Consider the following 20,758-nt stretch of genomic DNA (forward strand, 5'->3'; position numbering starts at 1 on the left):
AAAAGACTTAAACAGGCCATGATAAAAAATCTATGAAGCTTTGATTGGTTTTATTTAGTCAAAATACGCATGCGCCAATATTGACATTTGAGAAAAATTGGGATTTCTCAAATTTTGTTAATTTTTCCATCTTACAAACAACAAATACTAACTAAAAATGTCTGCGTGGCGAGCGGCTGGTCTCAAGTAAGTATTTACAACCATTTTGCACAAATTTCGTTGCTATTTGACGAGTTATAAGAGTGAGGTTATGTTCAGGGGGCCCTTGTTACATAATTCTTTTTTGTAGCTACATCAACTTCTCTAACATTGCTGCTAAATTATTGAGAAGAGCCTTGAAACCCGAATTTCGGGCAGAAGCTGCCAAAAGAGACGAAACCCACATTAGGATCACCAAATGGGCGGATGGCAAACCCATCAGTGAGTATTTCATTTAATTATTTTGAAACGAATTTTAATTTCAATCGCCATTTGTTTAGATGCCCGCGATTAAATACGTGTAAGTGGCGTGTGGTTTTGAAAAAAATAACTCTTAACTTTGGTTTTATAAACTAATGATGATTAACAACTTATTCTTTTTTTTATTAATATGTTACAAGGGTTTACGTATTATTAATACAAATTTTGCACTTTTCAGGACAGGAATCCTCGGCTTAAATTAATTTGCAAGGGGACTATTAATTATTAGAAAAAAATGTAAAAGTTTTTCCGTCATTTATTAACACCTATGTTGTAAAAATATAAAAAATAAATAGATTATTGTCATTATTTTGACACCCTCAACTTTCGCCCCATTTCCTTTCATAACATAAATGTAAAATCTTCATAGATTTTTGGGAAGTCCATTTTCGCCCAATAAGTGATCAGAAGCCTCTGATAAAATTTTAGGCCCGTCGCCGATTTTTGTATGAATTACATATTTAAGCTTCCCTGGTGTTTGGGGCTGTATTTTTAGTGTTTCTCTCAAATCGCTTAAATTTTTTACTTTCACTGGAAGCCCTCTAATAAAATCACTCGGATTTATATTACTCGGAAAAATATCATTGATTAAAGACACTATTTCATCAACATCGTTTTCTAATAAATATAAGCAGGCGTTAGGACCCGCATCAAACGTGTAAGCGACCTGAAAAAAATCAGTAATGAAAAAATACAAAACCTGTGCAAAATTACTTTTGTGGTCCCCTGAAATTCATTATAGGCATGCACCAACTCGATAATCGCTCTTGACACATCATTCATGTAAAAACAAGGTGGAAAAGTGTCTAAACAGATCGCATGGAACTGATTCGAATCCTGCATTGTTATCTTTGCAAAAGCTTCAAAATTCTTCATTTTAATAGCTCTAATAATTTCGTCCACTCTCCCAGGAACAATTTTCTCGGTTCTATGTTTTAACAAATCGGAAGTCAGGACACTCTGTTTCATGCCATTAGTCGAGCTGTATTTCTTTTGGTCATCACTGACCACGAGTATCAAAACACGTATTTCCGGCCAATGCGCAGCCGGTGCGATTTGGCCCGCCATCGAGTCTTCGCCCCCGGGTTTCACCCCCTTGTTCCATCTAACAAACCCTCCGTAAATACTGCGACAAGCGCTCCCTGAGCCCCGGCGTGCAATTGCCGAAATGTCGCCCTCAACCCCATACAAAGCCGCAAGAGTTGAAACTAAGGCTGCATAACCCGCTGCTGAAGAGGCCAAACCAGCAGCCGTTGGGAAGTTGTTTTCGGAGCAAATGTGGAGTTTCCAGTTGAGTAAATCACCGCATTCGGGGCTAGCACGTTTTCGCACTGAAATGGATTATTTTGGGATGCCATTTGCATTGGTTGAAAAGGATGCTCACCTTCGGTTAAACAGTTATTTAACCTTTCGTTGTTAAAATCTGTTTCTTTGTTGTTTAGCCAAAAGCGGTGGGTTGTGAAAGTCGGGCTTGCCATTATTGTTGTTTTGGCACACATCTATTTTTTTTTATAAAATCGCAACAAGAATATTTTTTTATTTTACTTACAAAATCGGTCGAGAGGGTACAACTTAAGGAATCGTTTATTGGAAGAATTAGGTCCTCATCTCGTTTACCCCCTAAAATTATAGTTTTTTTTTTTTTCAATTAAGAATAGTTTGTAATGAATGAGGACTTACAATATTTGATAACAGCGATATTTACAGGTGCTATTCCGGTAATAGTCTTCATTCTTGCACAATAACACAATTTAAGTATTATTATTATTTAAGTATTTATTTAAAATAAAATTAAATTGTCTAACAACACAATTTTTAACGACAATAATTGATTTTTCTTATGAATGGAAAAATATGTATAAACTACGGATTCTTAATCGTTGAATTAACGCAACAGTCTACCGTTAAATACATAAACAAAAGTAGCACACTTCTGGCAATATAACTATTAAAACTGTTATAAACTTATTATAAACAGTTCCGGAAGTATACCTGTCGTACCAGCAGTACACAAAATGAGTGAAATTGGTGAAATCAGCTGGTAACTTCTGTTTTGTTGGTTGCCTACCTTTTTGTTAACTTCTATAATCATAGGCGTCTCGTCAATAAGAAAAGAAAATATTATTTTGTATAATTTATGAATTTTTATTTATAATTAAATGGCATTTGTGTCATTTACGTTAGTAGATTAGGATGAGGCAAGTTTTACCACTCAGCAGTATTTGAAGATTTATTTGATATAATACCAGAATTTTAATAACTAAGTAGATTATTTATTATTATTTGACTAGGCAAAAGAAGAATTTTTTGAAAAATAATTTCCACAACCTTTACACTCCACAGGTTTAGACCTGCAGTCAGGCAAGATTCACCATTACGGATACATATTGCTATCAAGTTTGTTATGTTGTTGATGAGTTGTTTGAAATGAAATTAATGTAAAAAAACTCTTAAATTCTCCAATATGTCACTGCAAATCTTCCACCTTAATGAATTATTGTTAGTTAAGTTATTGTTATTAATGTTATTAAAATGAATTTTGTTAATACTGAAAAATAACGGGTATTTTTTTATATTTGCCGTCAAAGCTAACCATAAAAGTTTGAACCATCGTGTTGAAATTATTTCCACCTCGCCGGGCCTATTAAAAATTTTGGTGCGTTCACAACACACTCATAGTCAGCGCCTACTGACGCCAAATTAAAAAAAAAACACCTATTATTTTATGTTAGTTTTTTACAAGATCATTGCTCATGACGTAAGTTGACTAATAAAAATTTTAATTTATTTTTCCACAGTTGTGAAAAAGTTGAAGTTTACATACACATCGAAATTAATATACGAAAAGTGAGCCATTTTTTGTTAAGGGTGCGAAATTTACAACTGTGTATGAAGTACTCATTTCACACACTGGTGCATTTCATGCAACTAAAGTAAAATTTCTTAAGTATTTTTATCATTTTGTAGAAAAAACATTCCTTATATTATTTGTGCGAAACTGTTTTCTTACACCCAAATGCCTTCGGTCTTGACAAAAACCACATATTCTCGTTTTGCACACTTAATATAAATAAAAAAATAATTAAAAAGCTTAGAGAACTTTGATTTTTATGTTTTTTTTTTCGTTTAAAAAGTTTCCTTGAATCTAAATTTGTCACTAACGTTCAGTTGTATACAAAAATATCTATCGGTAAAAATATAGTTTTGATTCTTTGTAGTGGTTTGAAAAAAATATTTGCTTTTTGACATATTTTTGTAGCTTTTTTAAAATCTTAACAAGTGTTTAAAACATGAAATAACTTGCCTCACTCTGTATATGTAAATATTTAATGTCCATTTTATTAATATGTGTTATTATTTTATTATGCAAATACACCTGCTACAAAAACAATTATCACATCTGCTCTAGAAATATAAATACCTCTACTACAACAAATTCAAATAAACTGTGAGAAAAACTGCAGAACAAACGCTTTGTTTCTTTTAATAAAGTTCAGCGCCTTCACGTTTTGCATTTGATTTCTCTTTAATAATGAATAATGATTTTTTTTTTGCTTTTTTTTGCTTAGTTTTTAAATTTTCATAAGATGTAACGTATCATTTATTGAGAATTTAGATGTATCATCACAAAATCACAGTTTTCGTAAACTAAAAATGACTAATTTTATTACTTAATACAAAAAAAAATGGTAAAAAATTTAATATTTTCATGCAAAAATGCAGTTGCATTCATTCAACAACGTGAACCAAAGATCATAATTCAAGGCCGTATTTTTTTTCTTTGATATCACTTTCACACTATCAAACACAAAGAGAATCTATGCATCCACACGAGATGATTTACAGCCCCCACCAGACCGAGCCATATTAGTCATGCACGCCAATGGCAAACTGTACACAAATAACTCGTGCTACAAAATTGTTTACTCTATCTCACTTGTTTGTGTCTAAAGTAATGAATTCGAGAGAGATAAAACTGCAGGTGTGAAGTGGATTTAGTACTATTGCAAGTGATTATGCGTCATAAAAACAGAATTCCTTCAGTTGATCGTCCACCAGCGTTGGCAGCAGCCACAGTGATAGTGTCCCAACCCGAAAAATGCCTTTTTGTTGATTTAATAATAATAATATTAGTCGTGTCGTGACATTCAGTGATTCGTTTATTGCCTTCCATAATTAGTGATAATGATAAGGATATGTCGTTTCGTGCGATGAAACAGGTAAAATCGTATTCACTTCACTGCTTTAATCTTGCTGAATCCATAATTTGTAGAGTCACAAGTTGAGGAAAAATGAGCCATCCGGTACCAGCCCCCAGGTCGAACCCCCCCGACGTCAAAAAGCCCGTCCCCACGCCACGCAAAAGCACAAAACAAAAACCTGAACCCCTTGAAGAGCACACCAACACCTTCTCCAGAAGAGTGCGTTCTTTGAGCAATGCTTCACGGCAAATCGCTGAAGATATCGGCGAGTTGGTCCAAGACAAGAAGAAAGCTGTGATTGCAGGAACAAGACAGAGTGTCCGCAGAATCACCAAGCGTTTCAATTCGTACCACTCGGAGTCTCCACAGGTAAAGTGGTCTGTGATTTTTAAATTAAGTTGGCGACACTCATGTTTTTCAATATTGCCAACTTAAGACAAATTGTGAATTTAGGACCCGGAGCCTGCAGAGGACGACTTTGGGGACACTCTCGACATTTTCAACTCGATCAGTTTCCAGTCGCCGCTGAGTTCGACTTCCGCCATTTACAACAATGTGGAGGAGGAGTTCAACGCGCCGCCTCCGACGCATCCGCCGCCACCGCTGCCCCAGGAGTGCATTTACGACGCCCCGGCGTCCATTTCTGGGGGCAGTACGAGCAATTCGGAACAGTCGAATCTAGGAGGTTATCCCTCGAATTACGAAAGTGTTTTTCCGGTTTATTCGAACAGTGATTCGGACTTGTCCAGGTCCGGCTCTTGGAGATTCTACGATCCGGTCAATAAAGTCGAGAATATTTACAATGATTTGGACGCGGTGGGTCAGAGGATTGAATGCGATGTTAATTCGAATGTGAGCGAATTTTCCACGGAAGTACGAAATTCGTTGTATGAAAATCACACAATTGCGGCGAGAGTACAAGCAGAGAAGAAATGTCGAGAGAGTGTTATAATGCAGTTTGATCCACTGAGAACTGGTAATTCTGCTGGTGGTGAGTTTTTTCTTAATAGTATTTTTCCAATTACGACGTTCTCACGTTTTAAACGTATTTGCAATTCGTATCGCACGTTTTAAAAATAATGAATAAATGCCACGATTCTTTGTAAATAAGTTTATCAGTGAGTCATAGCTTGTGTTGATAAAATTTTGGGTGATATTTATGATTCCAAGTTTATTTATTTTACGTAGCCAGTGGGTTTTAATCTCTGTCAAATCTATCGGTTGCGATATCTTAAATCAAAAAACGTGATAAGAGATAATTTTATTTGTTTAAAACATTTATGTTATTTTGAAAGTAAATAAATAGTAGGTTTATGCATTTTACTATTTTAAAAACATTTGTTTAACTCACTAACAAAAATTAGCTTGCTGCAACTCAGAAAAAAATTAAATCACTCTATACACTCTTAGAAAAAATCGATTATGAGAAAATTATCAAAACATGTTTTACAAAATTGGCGTTTAAAGGCTCAAAAAAGTCTAGCAGTTTTTTGATCGAGGTAAATAATTACGAATAACTTAAATAATAACAATAAGAGGAAACTGCCTGTAATCGATCAGTTTTTTATTATATTCTTATTTCATTTTTATTATTACTATTATTTTCTTCAAAAATTGTTTATTGTATTTTGTTTTGTTTTTTAAAAGCCGACAAATGCGGTCATAAAATGGCCTTTATGGCGCAGACTAATCAATATCCTATCCTATAGAATATAGTGCTAGTATCACTAGCACAATTGCCGGTTAAAATTCGAAAATGTATTGAAGAGGCAGAAAAAATCGCAAAAGCACGACTTAATGCACTAATCAATTTGTCCCTTTATTGAAGTATTAAACTGCACAATCAAAAATAAATTTCTATTTTTGATATTTTTGAAACAGATAATATTGCTTTTGATGATTTATACTTGTGGTTAAAGTTACTTATTTCTGTCTCACGCTGTATGAATAATAGTGGGTAATGACTTAATGAGTAATAGTAGTGATGGTTATTTTTTTACAGACAGTGTATCCTCGGATAGGTGAAACGACTTTTGTAAAAGATAAAAAAAAATAGATTTAAATTTTTTTTGGGGCTTAGCCCTGTTTGGTTAAAGACTATTTATTAACATAATTTTTGTTTTGAAAAATTAAGTCCGCCTTGGGAATTTTTAAGAAAAAAAAAAGTTTTAGGATATTGAATTGGTAACTAGCGTTTACATAAAAGTTACAAACGAGTCCCATAGATAAAATTTACCAGCCGGTAGCCTAACTACGGGACTCGTTTGTAACTATGTAAACCAAGGAGGTTAAATGGACTAACCTCCTTGATGTAAACGCTAGTTAAATTTTTGTTTTCATGATTTTTTTTTAAATTTGAAAGTGATCGTTGCAGTAGCATTTTTATGGCCTTGCCAAACATACTGTAAAGTATTGACGCGGCCATAAAAATGTTACTACCGGTCTAATATGTGGCAAATACGGCAAAAAGTCATTAAGAAAAGTTATTTGGAATCAACATCTAGGCTACTATACCAGATTTCAAAATCATTGGCTAACTATGATTTTTCATTTTTTTATGTTTATTTTACAAATCAAAGAATTTTATCTATAACAGTTCTTTCATTATGAATGAAAAAAATTCATAAAATTTACAAAAAATGTTAAGTAAAATTTTTCAAATTAAAAAAAAAATGAAAAACCATTGTTGCCCGATGATTTTAAAATTTGGTACAAGAGCCTAAATATAGATTCTAACTAAGTTTTCTTAATAACATTTTGTCGTATTTGCCACATAAAAGGCACTTTACAGAATAAAAGGTTTTTTTGAAAATTTCAAAGAAATACTTGATTTTTTAAGACTAAGATTATATTAGAAGTTAGTCTTTAACCGAGCAGGGCTGAATCCCAAAAAACGAAAATTTTATATCTTTTACAGAGTCGTTTCACCTATCCGGGGAGACACGGTATAAGATATTTTTTTTTATTCATTTTTGAATGTGAGGCTCACTCGTATTATCTGTCTTTAATCAGTAAAAATACCATCGTTATCATTCGATAGTTGCGTCCAGTTATCGGTTTGCAACAAATGCATTTTGAGTTTTTCAGGATTGCATGTTACGTAAATCAACAAACGAGCGAAATCCGCTGCATCCATTACACCGTAAACGAAAAGATTAAGTAATTTTCTTTTCATTATTATATTTATTATTGTAATTTTGTATATCTTTTACTGGAACGTTATTTTATTGCGTTGTAACGAAATACAAATTGAGTAACTGTAACACGAACTTTGTTTTCATTACTACTATCGACAAAGAACATGATTCACACACTAAACATCAAATTAAATTAGGACTTGAACAGCTGAATCTTCTTTTTTCTTGAGTAATTTCCGTTCTTGTTATCTTGTCTTTTCTGAGAAAATTGCATTTTTAAATAATAATAATAATAATAGTGCAATGTTCTGATGTTTTGCGTCGTTGCATTTCGTACAACCCACTCAGATTTCTCTGCAGCCGAAATTAATTCAATTGGTTAATAACAATCAAGTGTGAATACATCCAATCATTAATAAATGAAAGTTCATTGAATCTTTTGTTTGTCCTGTATACAAGAGACAAGATAAAAAAAAATGGAAACTAGCGTAGATAAATATTTGCACTATTGTTACAGCAGTTGGTCTAGTTTACCAAAAAGCATTTTTTTTTTATAGAAAATGTGTGTTTCCCCCAATCCGTTCTTCCGTCCGAAGACATTAAAATGCTCGAGGAGTACTTCCAAGGCGACCTCTACGGAAATGTTTCCATCACAAGGACTCTCGACGAGTGGAGCATTTCGAACGATTCAGAACCGGAGGAATTCATTACACCCCCAACACCTCCAGTACGTATCGATTCCCTCCCCGAAGAAGAACAATCCCCCCGAGAAAAATCCAGAAGTCAGTGGTTCACTAGTTCAGATTCTGTCAAAGAAAATAAAGAAGAACCGAAAAAATTCGGGTGGTTGAAACAGATCAAGGGGGCACTTGAAAAAGCCCCCGATGTGGTCAAAGGTGTGAGGAACAAAGACGCAGTGGTCCAAAGACCCGAATTGGAAATGAAGAGTTTCGTGCACAAGAAAGGAATGTTGTATAAAGTGCAAAGTGGGCCAGTGGAGGACATCTTCGGGGAGTACAGCGGAAGGTGGTGCATTTTACAGAATTCGAATTTTATTTGCTACTCGGATAGCACTTGTGATACTGTCAAGGAGCATTTTCCGGCCGAGAGCATTTTAAGTGTGCAAATTTTGCAAGATCCTAAATTTAAATACAAGTAAGTGAAAAAAAAATAAATAAATATAATAAAGCGCAGTCCTTGAGTTTGTTTGTGTCGCGGGGTAAATATCAAAGGCAATGACATGTGCAATGCACCGTCATCTTTTGTTTTCGCCTACTTATCTAGTTTAAAATGTTTTAAAATGCAGGCCAAGATTTATTAAAGTTTATGATTACTCTGCCTGCATCGACACTCACATCCTAATTATCGTAAAAGTTGTATTTTGGAGGTTGTTCAGTTACTGTTTAACACACGCATAAAAATTCAAATTTGTTTCAATTTTATCTTTGAAGAAAATAAAGAGATAAAGCGATTATTTATGGCATTGTAGGTTTTGCGTTTTAAAATTGCGATTAGTGATTGCTTCATTTTTTCGCGTCCTAATTGTTGTGTAACAAGATGTCATTAGCTGATGTTTGCTATCGCATGCTTAAGCTTATTATTTCGAATGAATAACTCGTTAATTTTTAATTGTTAATAAGCAAACTTTCCTCCTCTCACATAGGAAAAATTGAGAAACAGGAAGTGAATTATAACTCAAAAACATGTTCCAAAACAGTTGTTTCGATAACAAGCCACCAAAATTGAATTTTTTATCATGATCATGGATTTAGGAGTCTATTCTCGAAGTCGATAGACGATTTTTTTATTTTTCTAAAATCGTCATACTTAAAATTATGGAAAAATTTTAAAACTATGCAATCGACTTTACACAGCATGCATACTTTACTGTCTATCTTGTCAATGACATACAATGTGTCCACGGATAGGTGAAACTATACTCTTATAAAAAATAAAAAATTCTCGATTTCAATTTTTTTTATGGTTAAGGCCTGCTTAGTTATAGTATGCTCTGGAAATTTTTAAAAATCCTATTCTTTTGTAAAGTGCCTTTTGTGTGGCAAATGCTACAAGAAGATATTAAGAAAAGTTGTTTAGAATCAACATCTAGGCCCGTATTTTTAATTTTTTTATGTTTATTATTAATTTACAAAAAAAGAATTTTATTTTTAACAGTTCTTTTATTACTAATAAAAAATGACTTAAATTATTAGTACTAAATAATTTTTTGACGTTTCTGGAAAAAAGTGAAAATTAAACAAATGCAATGTACTTGAACCAACTTCCAAAACCGTAATTACAAAATATAAAGAGCAATTATCTCGTCACTAAAATTGTTTAAAAAAATTGTTACATTGCAAAGAAAACATGTATAAAAAATTATATTAATGTAAATGCTCTCTTTTGTTTATAACGAGGTGACTCGTGTATTTAAGAGTTGTTTGAAAATTTAAGTATGTTATGTCAAATACAGGGTGTTGAAAATTGACCTGGTAGTAAAAGAGTACAGAAATAGTGTAACCAAAATAAAAATTCACAGAACTTTATTTAACTCCCAAGGTACAAGGTTTGAGGGTCGCTGGAATTATTTCTTTGTTAAGATAAAATTACATTGTTGCAATTGTCTCCACGACAGTGAAAGAGAAAAGTTACTTCAGAGATGACACTGTCATCATTTGAAAGTCTAGCAGAAATAGTAAAAAAATATTTTAATAAATAATATGCTATCTCGTTATAATCGTTATAATAAACACTTTTTAACCATTATTAAAAAGAAAAAAAGTTTGGATAGTTTGTTTTTGAAATTTATTTTCGTTTGAAATGTGGAACAACCTTATTTTTCCTAAATCTCGTTGAAATTCGCATAATTTTTCTGTTCTCTAACAGTTTGTGTGATGGTTTTGCAAATATTTCTGCGGTAAAACCTTGTTAAGAATCAAATAATGCTCTATCCAGCATCCAGGAAATCGCATTGTTCCACATCCCAGCGCATTATCTCCTCGGTTCACTGCATCGCAATAAAATCACAATCAAACGCTTTCAGATACGACAACGACGACCTTCACTGTTTCGAACTCAACACGACTGGAAAAAGTCGCGGAGGTCACATCTACGGAACACGCGACATTTCCGAGCGACGCGTATGGATGCAATGCATCGCCGAAAGTCTAACGAAGAAATTTCCCGTGAAAATCACCACGGATTACACACGAATGGGATGGGCGTATCTCCGGGAAGGCGTCGGTGGTCGATGGGTGGGCGCCTGGCTCATGCTATCCCACAGGACTCTGTACTACGCCGTCGATAATCAACCCACCAAGGTGATGGACTTGAGAAAAGTGCGATGTACGGTGTTGCAAGTGTACCAAGAGAGCGATAACAATCCGCGGACTAACGATAAAGGGCCTAATATCGTGGTGGATACACCCGGGGTTACTTTGTATTTGCGCATGTGGACGTCCAGGGAAACAAAGGTAAAGTGTGTGTACAACCGGTGGTAAATTAATAATTTTTTGAACTCGTTTCTAGCTTGCGCAAGGTGGAAGGTACAATTTTTGCTTTTTTTTTTTTGATGTTGTATTGGATGTGTTGTAACCGGTTTTGGTTTCAGGTTTGGTGTCATATTGTTAAGTTGGCAGCACACAACAATGGGGCACACTTGGACCAACAGCAGTTGACGAAAAATGATATTCCAGTTTTAGTGGAAAAATGCATCAACTTTATTTACACTCACGGTGGGTTGAACTTTACTTATCAGAATTGATTCATTTCATTAACTAAAGTCGTTTTTTAATGTAAATGTCAGTTTTAACGTTGGTACCACTAGTAAATTTATTTATAGTGATTTTAATTAATAAAGGAAGTTGGCAGTTCCGGTTTTTGATTTAATTTGAAAATGTCATTAAAAGTCAATAAAAAAATCACCCAAGAAAATTCAGACACGAAAACACAAAAACGGCGTCACAGTCGGTATTGCTACCAGTTTTTGGAAGCTTAAAGGCGAAAATAAGTGTGCAAGCAGAAGTCAGAAAAAGTAAACCGTTAAAATTTAGACGCAATTTGTAACGCAGGTTTGCTAAACATTCTCTAATTTTTAGCAAGAAATTCATGAGATACAAAATAAATATGAATGAGAAAAACCGCAATTAAATTAGTGTGTCTGGTTGTACCGTTTTTGAGGAACAAGTTGAAAAAGTAACATTTTGAAACAAAAGCTGAAGAAGAATTTAAAAAATGCACTTTGAATTCTCATTTCAATAAATTATACAAAATTTATTGTCAATCTTTATACCTACTTGTATCGTATCTTTTGCAAAATAACTTTTTTTATATAGACACTCTTTTTCAGTAAAGTTTTTGTAGCAAAAAGCTCATTTTCGCCCACAACATTGTACTTATTAGCACCGAATTCGGTCTTTACATAGTAGGTAGTAGTGGTGTTTGTCCTCAGGTATTCAATAATCACGCTTTCAAAGAGCAAACAGGCACAAAGTTCATAACAAAATGCAATAAACAAAATTTGTGGCTATGAATAAGATACTTCTACCATTTTTTTTTCACCAAGATTTTGACTTCCGTTATAAAAAAACACTATAGTTGTGATATTAATATAGAATTGGCATTTTGATTTCAAATTACAGGAAGCATGACTGAGGGGATTTACAGACGTCCGGGGACTAATACAGCAGTTGCCGAAATCCTGGCACAATTCCGTAAAGACGCTTGGGCTGTGCAATTAACAATTGATAAATATACCGAACACGACGTTGCGACGGCTTTGAAGAGATTCATCAGGGATATACCTGAACCAGTCCTCACCAATAACCAACGGCAATATTTACATCAAGTCTCTTGTACTGCCTTTACTGTTTAATTGTTTTTTTTTTTCTAATTTATTGATTTTTTGGATAGTGGTGAAAAATAAAGACGAGAAGATACGAATGTACAAAGCGGCCTTAGACCAACTCCCACCAATTTCATACAAAACGGCTAAAAAACTCCTGGGACACCTTCACTTCGTTGCTTCACAAAGCAAGAAAAATCTGATGAATGTGGATAATTTGGCTGCTGTTTGGGGTCCGAGTTTGATGCACCAAGAAGTAAGACGCTTCGTAATAAATCAAAATTTCTTATGTTTTTTTAAGGAAAAGGACAACAACTCTGTCGGAAACACCAAACATGTTCAAAATACTGTGGTTGTGCGACAATTACTGGAATTATATCGAGATATTTTTCCAGAAGATCCGGCCGAAATTGAAAAAGAAAAAGTCATGTTGCAGGTATTGGAAAAACACACTAAGGCCCTACAAGGCGCTTCTAATAATGCGAAAAAGGCGGGCGATTTTCGAGTGTGGATTTATTTGCATAATAAGGAAGGACAACCAATGAATGTTGCAGTAAGTAGAAGAAAAAAGAATGCGTTCGTTTTGCAAATTTTCATTTTAGATTGGCCCAAATAAAACTGCGTATGAAGTTTGTGTGGAACTGAGTCCGAAAATCAATATGCCGGTCCACGAGTTGGTTTTGGAGGAAGTAGTTTTGAATGACAGGTTACAACGACCTGTGCATTTTTCAGAGAAGGTTAATTTTTCAAAAAAAAAAAGGGTTGGTTTAAATAAAATTTCTTCAGGTGCTGGATATAGTCCTTCGATGGAGTTACTGGGAGGAATCAGACCGAAAAGATAACCATTTAGTTCTTCTTCCTATAGCGAAATATTCTGACTTTATTCACGACAAATCAACACCAATTTCTGCAGAGCTCAAATTTTCTGATAATAGATCGAGAAATTTCAAATTGTACACTTTTGAATTCTCCCAAACTAAACTTAATTGTTTTAAGGATAAAACGGTGAGTTTTTATCTTTTTATGGATCAAGTAATTTTGGTTTGTTGTTTCAGTGTGAAGAAAAACTCTTCAGTTACAATATTGAAGACATCATGTGGTATTTAGGTCACGAGTCCAAAAAAAGTCCACAGTCGAGATGGACGATCACATTTATCGAAACGAAAATGCATCCACAACGTACCAAAAACTGTCCCTATTTTGGTAATGTGTTGGTCTGGGGTGACCCACAAACCAGAGCCAAGTGGTTAGGTGCGATGTTAAAGGCAAGATATAGGGAGAGTTTAATCCAGCCAGCTATGCATATCAATTTAATGGTCAACTGAGTTACCAAATTAGTGTTTTAGCCAAATTTACTTATTTTTTACTTAAAACGCACCTTTTTACGTACTAGAAATTAAGGTAATGCTGATTTCTGTGTGTATTTTTTACACAGATGTAAAACTGCTTGTTTAAGTAACGGTATTTGGCAAAAAATTCATCATTGGTTGGTAGTAACTCAGGGTTGGGTGCTTCGGTTTTATTTAGATTTTAAAATGTTTACTGCGTAATCCGGTTTTATTTATTTTTTATTATTTAAACATATTTATGCATTAAGCGATAATAATATTGCGTTCGAGGCGAAGCCAAGATACAGCATGAACAAAAAGCACTCTTTATTTGACCGAGTGGATTTTTAAACCACGAGTGTAACGATTGGTTTATCATCCACGAGGTGGAATAATGCGTCCGATTTACACTCAAACGAGTTGAATACAACATTTTATTCTTCGAATTAGACTCAATAAGGCTTAAACTTGCTTTAAATCTGTTAAAAATAATCTGACGTTTCGTATTGAGAAATGCCAAACAGTTGTCAAAACTTCCTTACACGGGAGAAAAACCGGAAATTTTGACAGTGTCGAAGAATAAAAACAGTTATTGCAACTTCTATTCATTCACAGCCAAAACTGAAGAAAATAATGAATGAAAAAACTGAAGAAAATAATGAATGAAAAAACTGAAGAATTAATAAAAAAGATAACTTCTGAAAAGGTGTCAGTTTGTACCTATTGCTATTCTTTATTTTAACGTACAGTTACGGAATTAAAATTTCGGGCAGTATTTTTCTGTTACTTCAAAAAGTTCACTGTAAACCACCTTTTACTGTCATCATGACTGACATTTGACAATTAAACTTTTCTGTCAGTGACGTTATTTTTTAAACCAAAATGACATAAACATGACAAGAGTACAACAAGAGGTTATTAATGTAAAGGTTGTTTTAGAGTTTACATTGTGAAAATTACAATACTGCCCGAAATTTTAATTCCGCAACTACATTTTAATTGTAAATTTTCGAAAAGTAGTTAATATCCACTTCAATTGTTGAGTAGTTTAATTGATGTGATAAAGTATTATTATAAGATATTTTTTTTTAGTTTTTTGTTTTTGCCTTCTATAAAATGAAATTCATTTTATGTTGAAAAAAAATTTTTCATATTATTACTATTAAAAAAAAATAAAACTTCTAAAAATTCTATTTTCAAAAAGCGATCACATTTTTATAGTATTACTATTTTCACAAAAAAAACCGCTTGGTTCCATACAGAAGAGGTCTATATTCTGTCCTTGTTTATCTAATAAAATGTGATATACAATCATCCTTGTCTAGCTGCGGACTGTTAAAAATTTGTAAGAATTGAGTCGTCATAATCAAATTTACAACTTTAGTGGTGAAATTGTTTTCATTGTATTAATGGGTGAAAAATTTATATAAAAAACTCTTTGTTTAACTTTAAATATGGCGGTTGTGACTTGACGACCAGATTTACACACTTTTTTAAGTTTAAATTTAAATCGCAGAAAAAAAATCGTTATTTTTTAAAATAATTTGAAAGTTTTAATCAAGCCAAAACTAATGTTGTTTAATATCGTACGATATTGGATTATTAAAAATCATCCAACCTTGTTTTAACTACACGGCTGTGAAGTTTTACGTTTTAAAACGAAAAATCTATTCTTTGTAATTTTATTGGTTGTTTACGACTTTACCAAATTTATAATCTGTGATTATGTTGAAATGCAATTACAGAAACCAGTGTTGCGTAAAATTGTCGTCATTTTAATTCCTTGTAAATGATTTAATGAGGAGAAATAATGTTAAAAGTCTTCCAAAAAACTCAAACAAAACTAGTTTCACATTCTTATGAACACGTGACTTTAACACTTGACTGCTTATAAGAATATGAAACGGCTTTTATGTTTCCTTATCTGCTATACATTATATATAATCGCTTTGATTTTTTATTTAGTTAATTTTTCTGACGTAAGATGTATGAATGGTGCACAAAGCCAAACATAATTTAACTTGAGTCGTTTCGCAATAATTGTGTACAAACTTTTTAGCCATTCCTGTTCGTAGTCTTGCCTTGTGACAAGTCTGCCGACTTTAATGCCATTTTAAAGCACCCACAATTGTGATCATGTAGAATATACACTTCTGTGAAAAATCTATATAACTTTATTTAAATTTTTTACAAATACGCAACTCTTTTATTTATAACAAGTCCTACCAACAACGAATCGAACAAATATAGAAATCTTTGGGACAACACACAGGTACTAAATTATCTCGGGTTCTGTAGAACAGTCGGTTGGTCGTTTTCCGTCCTCACTTTGGAATAAGTGTAGACGTATCTACTGGCCCAGTGCAGATAAACATACCACACTTCCATCACCCCGACGATGAGATTCGCAGCGCACGAGAAAATGATAAGAATGGTGAGAATGTTGTCAACTTCGAGACAACTCAAGTCGACATAATGGTAACTTTGGGCGGGGAGAGTGTCGTTTTTGAAGCACATACAGGTGGTGTCGAGTTGGCCGGGGGGAGTACAGGTCATGCTATACAGCGCCACCAAGTGGATAACGGCGAAAGCAGAAGCCGTAAATGCGGAAATTGCCCCAATAGTGCTCAAAGTCACACTCAATACCTATAATTACTCCAGAGTCGAATATATATATATATATATATTTTTTTTTCAAAATTTACCTTGACGGCGTAGACGAAGTAATTTTTTTTCATGCCTGGGTGCTCCTTACGAAAGCAGCAAACCAGTACCATGCCGACTATGCCCGAAAGTAGTACCTACAGTGTTTTTATAATAATGGAAATTTTGTTTGAAAGTTGAATTACTTACTGGTATTCCGCTCCAGTGAGGATTGTCTCGTTGTCGTATGTTTGGGGTCCATATTAGTAGCCAAAGGGACAAAAAACATATTGATAAGCCTAAGAGTAATATTAAGCCTAGCAGAGCTTTGGCTAATTTGTGATATCGGAATATTGCAGGTAAGTATTTTCTTGGTACTGGAATAAAAATGCAAGAGAATATGATAAATGGAACAGAAATGAATTATGTAATTTTCCATAATTAATATACGGTAAATAATATTTTTCCAGTGATTTTTGTTGAGTATTGTTAAAGAAAACGCATTTCTCTTTATGAACTATTGTTCACTTGTGTGAATTGTCTTTTATCAGTAGCATCTTTACTAAATTTTATACAGCATGTTAAGTAAATTTATTGCGAAGTTAAATTTATGCAAACGATTGCTGGAAAATACCCGCATTATGGTAACCGTCAGAAAACATGTGGTGATTTTGCTCCTTTTTCTTTATTTTAGTATGCAATCGATAATCGAAATACTTGTGTTTTAATATTATTCGAAAACAACAGTAAATTACACTTGAAAAAAACAAGAAAATAAATCGAAATTATTTGTTCATGTAATAATAATTATAATAATAAAAACAAAGATTTTAAAACACAGGATTCCTGTTGGTATATACAGGATGTTTCACTCAAGAAAAATTTCAGGTAAGATTATCACATGAAGAGGTCATAGTCTAACTAAAAAAATTGTCATTGTAGGTCGCCATTCTTTTTTTTATTAAATTTGAAAACTAAAAGGAATTTCGAAAAATTTTATTCTTGAAAAACGATCACATTTTTATTGTACTTTGCACTGCACTCATTTTTTTTGTAAAGTGATTCTGATTAGTATATGCAAAAAACGCTTGGTTTCATACTTTTTATTCACCTGGTATGTGTGTTCTAAATAAATAATTATTCAAACTTCAAACAACAGTTTCACTTGAAAAAAGCACAAGCAAATTTGATATTTTTTTATTAGACTAAAAAAACAATTTCAGAAAAAATTGCAATTTGGTAGATTCTATAAGTCATTAACATATTAGTGAATTTACTCGTATTTCTGTTATAGTCAATCAATATTATCATTTTATTAATCCATGTGAAAATTATAATACAACTCTTGACTTCTAAATAATATTCGAAAAACAACAGTTACACTTGAGAAAAAATAAAATACTAAATATTTACTGGGATTTCTGGTTAAAAAATCATTGTATTTCTGTTATAAACATATAAACATGTTATACAGTGAGCGGCAAAATTATGAAATAATCTTATTGATTAAAACCGAAAATATTTTGTTTTGACAAAAATGCTCGCGAACAGGTCAATTTTCTTTTAAAAAAATACAAACTTGTCATCTTGATATATGTTTGGTTTTTTGTTGATATATTTCATTTTCACTTTTTGGACGCTTTTTTTTTTCGAAAACTTTATGTAGGTAATATTTAATATTTTGGTGTTGTCATTTCGACAATTAAAAGGTAAGTATATCGAACTGTCTAAAAAATTAGGGGTTTCCTAGAAATATCGATGATTTCATTACTCAAAAACCAAAAGGTGTAAAATTCTAAATCAAGTTGAAAATTCTGTATTTTTTAATAAGAAAATTGACCTCTTCGATCTTTTTTGCCAAAACAAAATATTCTCAGTTTTCATAAAGATTATTCCATAATTTTGCTGCTTACTTCTCTTTTTGTAAAAGTTGCTTTACTTTTGTTGCACATAATTTAGTTCCATTTCAACAAGTAAAACATTTGAAAACTTAAATGCTGATCAAAATGTTTTTTATATTTTATATAATCAAAGAAAAATTACTTTTGTCCGATAATAATATATATGATAATTTTTTTTTTAATTTTTTCACATGAAAAATTTATTCAAATAGTTTATCATAAAAACAGAGCATCACGGAGTCGACAAACAAGTTTGGTTCCTTTTTATTTAAAAAAAAACACAATTTTTTACTTTTTTTAAACCGTCAACCAAATTAAGGTATGTAATGTGTTCTCAGAATCCATAATAAATCGAATAGTATTATGCAACCTTACAGTAAAATAAAATAAGGGAACTTTTCGAAATCAAAAAGAGATTAATAAAACATAATCTAGTAATTTACTTAATTTTTATTACTCCACCAGAACGATTAAACTGTACTGATTTGAATCAGAAGTAGGCTAAGTTTACTCATTAGGTACCCACTTATCTCAGAACAAAATAGAGAAGTATGTCTTATTATTTTTGATCAAATAAAATGTAGATCAAACTTTCAATTACGCTTTGGTGAATTTCATTACGGAAATGAGAAACAAAAATCCGAAACGGCCGGATGTATCAATAGAAATAGCATGCCGGAAAATGTAAAAAACTAACTATTTTTGAATACAGGATGCACGTAGCTCCCGTGTCATTTCCTACAAGATTTAAACTGTCTCAATGACAAAATGTTTTCACGTAAGCCATCACTCTTTGAATAACAAACATTTTGTGTAAACTCGAAGCTAATAAAGTCAAAATAGACAAACATTGTATCTTTATAGACTAGAGATTTTTTACCTCGTCCATTTTTATTCATCGCAATCATCCGACTATGCCTCAGACTGTTCCTATTGGGCGTATGTTTACTTGCGATATTCTGTGCGGCAATATTTTGGGGCACTGTAGTCATCAAACAATGTGCTTGCGTCGGACTACTATCAAACTGTGTCTCCTTTACAAGGCTTTCCGTATTGTTTCCGTTTTCCAGACAATTGTCGTAAAAACTAACTGGTCTACTTCCGTTTTTTGCATCCGCGGGTACTCTCCGAGCCATCTTTGACCACTACAAACATCGAATATTTCTGCAAAATGAAACAGTTTATTTTACACCGACTACAACAATAAACTGCCGCAGCTTAGTTTATGGTGCAGAAAATGTGATTTCTGTATGAACAGAGCTTTTATGTGGTTGATAATTACTCGACGATGGTCATAAAAGCGTACTTCCTGTAAGGGAAGGGCTCTAAGTCTGAAAAATATAACGCGGAATGATTAACTTTCCATTATTAAACAATTGATGAAGTGCTATTGAATATTGCACAGACGTAGGCAATGAAGTAGGTGGTGCTTATTAAAAATTTATGTCTGCATTTTAGCTTTCTCTTAAAACCATAATTTAATACAAGTAAAAAAATCAGATATTTTTTTATTTTATTCATCACCGCGTTACCCATTTTAGTGCCCTAAAAACTTATCAGTGAAAAACGTCACAATCGTCTGATTATTTGACTACTAAACAACTACCATATACACAGTAATTATTACACCACATTATTATTATTTATTACAAAGATTACAATGCGAATTGCGTAACAAATATTTATTTGTCTTAGATTTTTTTTTCCGAGTGATTGTTTCGTTTGTGGAATTTGCGTGCGTCACGTAGAAAAATAGTGGTCTCACCTAACGTCACAAAACTTCTTTAAAAAAGACAAAAACCACTTTTCCAGCGCGAAATCGGCGATTATTCATCATTTCACAGTTCTTCGGTGTGTTCAGTGGCGCACATCCGCTTCGAATCGCTTGAAAAACCCCGACTAAAAAGCAATTCCGTTGTCATTCAAACGCAAGCACAAGACAACTACTGCATTGAAAAATTTACATTTCTATGGCATGGCCATGTGCTCGCTCGTTCACCTCCACCTTGCCCACCTTTTTTAAATTACTGAAGTGGGATTTACCAGTGGCGCTCAAACAGTGGGGAAATACTCGAGAGATTATCGCGGTAAACCACCCTGTGGAACAGTCTGCATGTTTGGCAAAAAAGAAAGTGAAAATTGTGCGTTTCGAGGTTAATGAGAATCGAATTGGTTTCCACTTACCGTAATAGAATTGGTAGAAATAATCCTGGTGTAAAATATAAATGGGTTGTATAATTGGTTG

The 20,758-nt window shown here is 33.1% G+C and overlaps 4 protein-coding genes across 7 annotated transcripts; 2 read left to right on the top strand and 2 right to left on the bottom strand.

The window, feature by feature from the left end:
* Positions 1-32: 32 nt before the first annotated feature.
* LOC123015222 (protein stunted-like) lies at positions 33-768 on the top strand. 2 transcript variants are annotated; one of them, XM_044414837.1, is made up of 4 exons: positions 34-186; positions 290-420; positions 480-499; positions 638-768. In XM_044414837.1, the coding sequence occupies exons 1-3, from the start codon at positions 158-160 to the stop codon at positions 491-493; spliced, it is 174 nt and encodes a 57-aa protein (XP_044270772.1). In that variant the 5' UTR covers positions 34-157; the 3' UTR covers positions 494-499; positions 638-768. The 2 variants fall into 2 exon arrangements, with proteins under 2 accessions (XP_044270771.1, XP_044270772.1); XM_044414836.1 differs by lacking the exon at positions 480-499 and having other exon boundaries at positions 33-186.
* On the bottom strand, positions 698-2,459 carry LOC123015221 (diphosphomevalonate decarboxylase). Its single transcript, XM_044414835.1, has 5 exons — positions 2,140-2,459; positions 2,009-2,079; positions 1,844-1,958; positions 1,174-1,790; positions 698-1,126 (listed from the first exon to the last, which is right to left on the bottom strand). Exons 1-5 carry the CDS (start codon positions 2,189-2,191, stop codon positions 824-826), a joined length of 1,158 nt encoding a protein of 385 aa, XP_044270770.1. The 5' UTR covers positions 2,192-2,459; the 3' UTR covers positions 698-823.
* A 2,061-nt stretch (positions 2,460-4,520) lies between these two features.
* On the top strand, positions 4,521-14,418 carry LOC123014389 (arf-GAP with Rho-GAP domain, ANK repeat and PH domain-containing protein 1). 2 transcript variants are annotated; one of them, XM_044413477.1, is made up of 12 exons: positions 4,521-4,679; positions 4,733-5,030; positions 5,115-5,652; positions 8,356-8,953; positions 10,842-11,271; positions 11,409-11,532; positions 12,439-12,651; positions 12,710-12,897; positions 12,943-13,194; positions 13,244-13,378; positions 13,428-13,646; positions 13,697-14,418. In XM_044413477.1, the coding sequence occupies exons 2-12, from the start codon at positions 4,752-4,754 to the stop codon at positions 13,964-13,966; spliced, it is 3,246 nt and encodes a 1,081-aa protein (XP_044269412.1). In that variant the 5' UTR covers positions 4,521-4,679; positions 4,733-4,751; the 3' UTR covers positions 13,967-14,418. The 2 variants fall into 2 exon arrangements, with proteins under 2 accessions (XP_044269412.1, XP_044269411.1); XM_044413476.1 differs by having other exon boundaries at positions 12,710-13,194.
* Positions 14,419-16,161: 1,743 nt separating this feature from the next.
* LOC123014390 (sarcospan) lies at positions 16,162-20,505 on the bottom strand. Of its 2 annotated transcripts, none has more exons than XM_044413479.1 (5): positions 20,279-20,505; positions 19,394-19,658; positions 16,823-16,989; positions 16,675-16,770; positions 16,162-16,615 (listed from the first exon to the last, which is right to left on the bottom strand). In XM_044413479.1, exons 2-5 carry the CDS (start codon positions 19,647-19,649, stop codon positions 16,250-16,252), a joined length of 885 nt encoding a protein of 294 aa, XP_044269414.1. In that variant the 5' UTR covers positions 19,650-19,658; positions 20,279-20,505; the 3' UTR covers positions 16,162-16,249. The 2 variants fall into 2 exon arrangements, with proteins under 2 accessions (XP_044269414.1, XP_044269413.1); XM_044413478.1 differs by having other exon boundaries at positions 19,394-19,677; positions 20,279-20,502.
* Between the last annotated feature and the right edge of the window lie 253 nt (positions 20,506-20,758).

The sequence above is a fragment of the Tribolium madens genome, unplaced genomic scaffold (assembly GCF_015345945.1).
Source record: "Tribolium madens isolate multiple individuals breed KSU strain unplaced genomic scaffold, Tmad_KSU_1.1 Scaffold_97;HRSCAF=244;Tcas5.2_LG3a, whole genome shotgun sequence".
Lineage (NCBI taxonomy): Eukaryota > Metazoa > Arthropoda > Insecta > Coleoptera > Tenebrionidae > Tribolium > Tribolium madens.